The sequence below is a fragment of the Rana temporaria genome, chromosome 7 (assembly GCF_905171775.1).
Source record: "Rana temporaria chromosome 7, aRanTem1.1, whole genome shotgun sequence".
Classification (NCBI taxonomy): domain Eukaryota; kingdom Metazoa; phylum Chordata; class Amphibia; order Anura; family Ranidae; genus Rana; species Rana temporaria.
The window spans coordinates 114661108-114668214 of NC_053495.1; the positions used below are offsets into that span (position 1 = coordinate 114661108).

Here is a 7107-nt window from a genome sequence, read left to right on the forward strand (position 1 = left end):
GAGGAATGGAGATAAACATATACCAACCAATATGGCTGATTCTGGGAGAAAATGTGTGGTTGCTTATTATGGTACAAATGTATACCCAATAATCCAAGGAAACACGGTACTTAATAACACATAGAAACCAATCAGATTTGATCTTTTAGCACTTCAATTATATCAGAACAATAAAAGCTGATTACAGGCTGCTTGTGGTTACTGTATGTTGGTGTATATTAAATTATTAATCCACTAAGGCTAGATTCACACTTGTGGAACCCACGTTCTGCGGAGGTGGCAGCTGCTTTATTTCAATGGGGTGCCCTACCATCAGAAATGCAGATAAAGAAGACCGTGCCACATGGAATAGCATGGTGCTCCTGCACCATGCAGTTTTGTGCACACATAAATGCAGGTGTTCTGCTGATATGTTGGGCATCCATTAAGAATTAATGGCCCCCCATGTGTCTGCTAAAGGGTAGTGTACTTTGGCTGTGGGATGGGAATGCATATGATTTTGCCAGCTGATCTGTACAAGTATGAACCTAGCCTGAAGAACAAGATTCTTTATACCTGCTCGTCTTAGTTTACAACATTAACATATTTGCACACTGAAATATCACAAGAATATTGAAGTCACCGGTCTCTGTGAGTTAGCTCTCATATGCTTTGTAATCATCAGTTCTATATTGAATCTACTGTGAGAATGCAAGGAATGGCAAAATAATTCAAAAACAAATAGTTTTCACCAGCATAGATAATATTAACTTTAGCTCCAGTAAGTAGAAAAGTAAGAAGAGAGCCATATCTTAATTGTTTAAAGAGCAATGGTACTACTATTTCTAAATACAAAATTAGCAATACCTTTGTCATCTAGTACCATTAGGCTAAAGCCATCATGTAAAAGTAGCTGTTTTTACAGTGGAAATATTAAAATACTGAGAATGAGATTTATATATATATATATATATATATATATATATATATATATATATATATATATATATATATATATATATATATATATATATATATAAAATCATATTTAAAAGTTTGGTGAAGGCTGATTCAGAAGCTATTTTTAAGAATGTTTGGCACCATGTCTTTCTCTATAAGGGTTTCTTAAAGAAATACATTTTCATGAATCTGTTGCAAAGTTCATTTCCCAGAGATCCTGCCATCAACATAATTTCCTTCCTGACAATGCAAAACCACCATCATCCTAAAAACACCCCCCTGCAGCATCGGAGGGAAGAGGAGAGAAACCAGCAGCACTGTGGGGGTGTGGGCAACATGAGGGGAAGCCCAGGCAGTAAAGAGAGTTGGCACCACACAGAGTGATTAGGGATATTTTTATTATTTATTTATTTTATTATATTTTTTTAATTTTTACATTGTCCTTTTAAAAACACATTTTTTATCACTTTTATTGCTATCACAAGGAATGTTATCCCTGTGATAACAATACAGCATGGCAGGTCCAAATGTCTCCCCTACCCTAAAAACAAAAGCACCTCTCCCGCCGCTTCTAAAAGTGGGATTACTTTTATCAGAAAGCCGGTGGCTTGGGGAAGAAAAATTCCAGGGTTATAGCATCTAGCTGCAGCCATAACTGCAGTATTTACCATCAAACTAATGACGCATATTCCCAATTAAGCGGTCAGCAAGTGGTTAAATAGGCAGCCCAATGGCTAACTGAAAAGGTAACTTTATTTTTTCACCAATTTTTTTTTTTAAATATTAACAAACTACTATATCTTTCCCACACTCCCAGCCCCTGCTGCATTTATTTCCATTATCCTTCAGTGATTATCATGCTAGCCGATGTAGCAGTCTGGGCATTTGAAAATGTAGTACACAGCTCAAAAGTCATTTAGCATTATAATGCTCACAATGGTGAGTGGGCAATGGTCAGCACTGTCACAGGAAAATGCTGCCCAATGAGAATATCTCTTAAGCCCTGTACACACGACCAGGAATCCCGTTGGGGAAAAAACGGTCGGTTTTCCCAAAGAGGTTCCTGGCAGGCTTGCCCTGAAAAGTCGTGTATACACACGCACACACAAAAACTCACCGTTCTTTTGAATGGCAAGAACGCAGTGACGTCAGGATTCCCGGCTGTTTTCCTGACGGGAAAACTGCTAGGGAGCATACACACACCAAGGATTCCCAGCCAAATGCTCTCCTGGCAGTTTTCCTGCTGGGAAAACCGGTTGTGTGTACGAGACTAGCAGGTTCTCTATTTTCCCGTCGGGATTCCGGGCTGTCTTCCTGACGGGAAAACTGCTAGGAAGCATACACACGGCCGGGATTCCCGACCAAATGCTCTCCTGGCAGTTTTCCTGCCGGGAAAACCGGTCGTGTGTACGAGACTAGCAGGTTCTCTATTTTCCCGTCGGGATTTCCGGCTGTCTTCCTGACGGGAAAACTGCTAGGGAGCATACACACGCCCAGGATTCCCGGCAAAAAGGTTTTCGTGGCAGTTTTCCTGCTGGGAAAGCCGGTCGTGTGTACGAGACTAGCAGGTTCTCTATTTTCCCGTCGGGATTCCGGACTGTCTTCCTGACGGGAAAACTGCTAGGAAGCATACACACGGCCGGGATTCCCGGCCAAATGCTCTCCTGGCAGTTTTCCTGCCGGGAAAACAGGTCGTGTGTACTAGGCTTACGTTCTCTTTATCCTAGGGCAGAATCCCAGAAGAAAGAATGATGCTCAAGATTGCAGCTTTTGAATTCCCAGACCGCTATATCAGCTAGCATGGGCAATGAAACTTGAAGACACTTAGGGGGTTGATTTACTAAAACTGGAGAGTGCAAAATCGGGTGCAGCTATGCATGGTAGCCAATCAGCTACTAAATTCGGGTTGTTCAATTAAGCTTTGACACAAAAACCTGGAACCAGATTTTGCACCCTCGTTTTAGTAATTAAACTCTAACGCTGCAGCCTGCAACAGGAAGAACCCATTACTAGCAGAAACTTTGCAACAGATCTACAAAATGTTTTCCTTAAGAAAGCTGCATATGGTGAGGTATGATGCCAAACATGATGAAAAATAGATCTGGGGTTCACAAATACAGTATAAAGTTAAAATAAAGTTGTTACCTTTAATTGTTACCTGAACGGTTTTGGGAAGCAGTTTGTAACAATTAATGGAAAAACAGTGCAAAGAATATAAAAAACAAAATAGTAGCATATCTGCCACTATAAACACAGTCTTGTAATAGAGGCTATAGAAATAATGTTCTGATTTCTGCTTAACCTCTATTATCTTTAACATTACTAACAGAAAGATTGGCCTATGCAGTCTTGAAAATGGAAACTCCTGTATGACAGTTAGACTGAACATCTCTGTGCATTATGCTGCTTCCCTAACAAGACAAATACTCAACAAATGGAGAAAGATTTTTTACATGCAAATATATCTATATAGATTTATATTTATATATATATGAACATTTTTGGTTTGTATTTTGGCCAACTTATAAATAAAACACTCTTGGAAATGGAAATGCATAGACATATTCGGCGTAACTTTGTACTGACAGTAAGGAATTATCATTCTTCAACAATGAATTATTTTCTGTTCTCTTTAATGAGTTTTTAATGAGCATCCCAGTCTTCTTCCCAATAGAGATGAGCCCACTTCGGGATACACAGCAAAAGGACGACCACGTGACTACGCTTGAATTCAGGCAGAATGTCCTGTGTACAATCCTTCGTGGGACATAATAATGTCATTCACAGTTTGAAATACAAATACCCTGATGCATCACAAATTGACTATTAAGAATTTTGTGATTATTATAGTTTTTGGACTTCAAATGTTTTTAAACTTAAATAGTCTTTGACTGTGTACAGTTCAGCTGACGTGAAAAAAAAAGGTCAGGCCCTCTTTGCGTGAAGCATTTCGATTAAGAGATTGTTACATGGCACATCGCCATTGAGATGTTTGTAATATAGATATTCTTCCGCCTGCAAACTAATAGCCCGAATTTCTGGAAGCCGTAGCAACAACTGCCCAAATTTGTCTGTTTGCTGGGGGTAGTTACATAGGGTGTAGTCCAGAAGAGCAGCGTTTATTTGTTCCTGAACTCCTTCTACCAGCTGGAAATTCTCCAAGTTCTTAACATCTAGATAACAAAAAGAAAACAGAAAACAATTAGGAACATATAGTGCACTCTCTTGCATTAATTAGGAGCAATATGACATTTACATTAACTACTTAAGACCCGGACCAATATGCAGGTTAAGGACCTTGCCCCTTTTTGCGATTCGGCACTGCATCGCTTTAACTGACAATTGCGCGGTCGTGCAACGTGGCTCCCAAACAAAATTGGTGTCCTTTTTTTCCCACAAATAGAGCTTTTTTTTGGTGGTATTTGATCACCTCTGCGGTTTTTATTATCTGCGCTATGAACAAAAATAGAGTGAAAAATAGAGTGACAATTTTGAATTTTTTTTTTACATTTTGCTTTAATAAATATCCCCAAAAATATATATATAAAAAAATGTTTTTCCTCGGTTTAGGTCGGTACGTATTCTTCTACATATTTTTTGGTAAAAAAATCGCAATAAGCGTTTATTGATTGGTTCGCGCAAAAGTTATAGCGTCTACAAATTAGGGGATAGTTTTATGGCATTTTTATTAATAATTTTGTTTTACTATTAATGGTGGCGATCAGCGATTTTTATCATGACTACGACATTATGGTGGACACTTTTGACACATTTTTGGGACCATTGTCATTTCTACAGCGATCAGTGCTATGAAATTGACACTGGCATAATGGCATAATGTGCTGGTATGCATAGCACACCAGCACATTATGAAATGTTTACCTTAGAATGAAGCCCTCCAGCAGTGTGCTGCCACCGCTGACAGGGCTTCCATCTTTACCTGGACTTCCTTCCCAGTTTGCATGCTCCAGACGTCTGACTGGCCAAGCCATGATGAGGTCTGAGGAGTCATGGCCGCGGCACAAAGCTCAGAAGGGACGGCACTGGTATGTTGTCACTTCAAAGTGCATGCATCGGTGATGTAACCGGCTGAACGCAGTCTGCCAGTTTCTTAACCTCCCTGGCGGTATGATTATGTCTGGAATTTTGTACCAAAAGTGGTACAATTATTTTTCATGGAAATTTGGCATTTTATACTGTAGGCCTGCAATTCTTAGGAATAACTCACTTAAATCTGTCCAAACAAGAGTCTAGTAGACATCCTGGGTATGATAAAGTTTGAAACACAAAATCACAAATTATAATATAATAAATAACTATAACAAATAATTATGTTATTTTAATAAAAATTATTCAATAATGTAATCAAATCAAAAACACAGAAATTTGCTCAGTTGCAGAATTGTCGCTGTCATTACTTTTATTTTTTTATGACGAATTTCCCCACAAATCGTTATCGCTCAATTCCGCAAGTGATTATAATTTATTATCGATGTTTTCTAGCTGCTCTAAAATCACTTTTGACATAAAGGGACACTTTTTGGTTGCTATGGACAATCTACAGTTTGCAGGTTTGCAGGCAGAAAGAACAGTTTTTATTTTATAAAAGTACATGCAGAACACTGGGCAGACCACTAGGGACAAAGGGGGTGTGTATTTTTTACATACAGTACTGTAATCTGTAAGATTACAGTATACTGTATGTAATGTGTTTATTTACTTTTTTGAATTTGGCGCCGTTCTCCGCCCCCGTGCGTCGTAACGTCGCAGGGAACGGAGATCGCGGCACACAGGCACTGTGTGAATCGAGCGAGGACGCCGCTTGCTCACACAGCGGGAATGCATCGCAGGATCCAGGGACAAGCTAAGTAACTTGCCAGGAGAAGGCTCTGCACAGCTACCCCGAGCGTGACTCGGGGTTACCGATAATAGCATAGAAAAACCACCCCGAGTCAAGCTCTAGATCACCGCAAAGGAGGTTAAACAGTGCAAGTTTAGGAGATATTCACTGTACCTCGAGGTAAGCCCTGTTATAGGTACAAGTTAAAAAAAAGAATGTACTTCAACTTTAAGTGACAGAGTGACTCTTAATAATCTACTCACAACATGTTATGTTTATTAGAGATACTGTTACCAATATCACACATCTTAAAAAAAAAAATATTACAATAAAAAATAAGGAAAAAGGAGAGTTTATTATAATAAAACATAATGAAAGTTTCTAAAGCTTATTATATGTATGTACATCTGCTGTTAAAGATGATCTTTATAAATCTGGGACAAGCTGCCAATATGAGTATTTCTGCACTGTTCTTTTTCTATTTTCCAAATGGCTTGCATTCTCCAAACAGTGGATTTATGTTAAAAACCTAAACTTGTAGATTTTTTTTACTATTTTATGATGTAAATAGATAACAAACTTGTGTAGCATTCATAAAGCACAAACGTTATCTAGGTTTTAGCTTTTACAAACCATTTCAGCTATCACAAAGCACAGAAAAATATCTAGATTTTAAGTTTCCTTCGCCTTTTAATGATCAATAGAAGTCAATGAAAATATCAGATCTAAAGTCAATCTCTTGTGGGTGGTAGCCAAAAACAAGAATTATGTTACAACCACTTTGTTATGCAGCTCCTACTAACATTTACCACTTAATTAAGACTTCCCTATAACTAGGCAGACATTTATGTACATTTTCTGTGAAGCTTGCATATAAGGTGTCATCGTAGGATGCAACAAAAATACAGATGGGACTAGTTTATGAGATTTCTAGGCAGCATGTCAACGGTGTGCTAGAAAATATCCCCTGCCCTCATGTCAATTTAAGAATTACAGATCTTCTGCTCCGATATGCCTTTCAATATTTGCAGCCTAAAATAATTATAAAAAGTCAATTTTGTCATATTTTCAATTCTAGCACGAGTATGTTTACAATAATTGTTAACATTTTGTTGTACTAATTGTTTACTAGGGACAACGTATGGGATAAAATTGAAACATAAACTACTTCAGATGGATTTTCATTAGAAATTCATAATACAATTTCAATCAAGCAGAATCAAGGATAGCTTAAATAGAACAAGGTCAAACCCTTTAGTGACACAAGGGTTGTAGATTCTCACAGCCTGAACATAATATATGGCCTCCTAATGAGTCTCCAGGGCCCA

At 38.2% G+C, this 7107-nt stretch overlaps 1 protein-coding gene across 3 annotated transcripts in view; it reads right to left on the minus strand.

Moving 5' to 3' along the window:
- Positions 1-3555: 3555 nt before the first annotated feature.
- Positions 3556-7107, minus strand: part of NR5A2 (nuclear receptor subfamily 5 group A member 2) — a 163560-nt gene continuing 160008 nt past the window's right edge. For all 3 annotated transcript variants that reach the window (XM_040359862.1, XM_040359863.1, XM_040359861.1), the window contains exon 7: positions 3556-4112. In XM_040359862.1, coding sequence (XP_040215796.1) covers positions 3865-4112 — 248 coding nt within the window. In that variant the 3' untranslated portion in view covers positions 3556-3864. The remainder of the gene's footprint in view (positions 4113-7107) is intronic.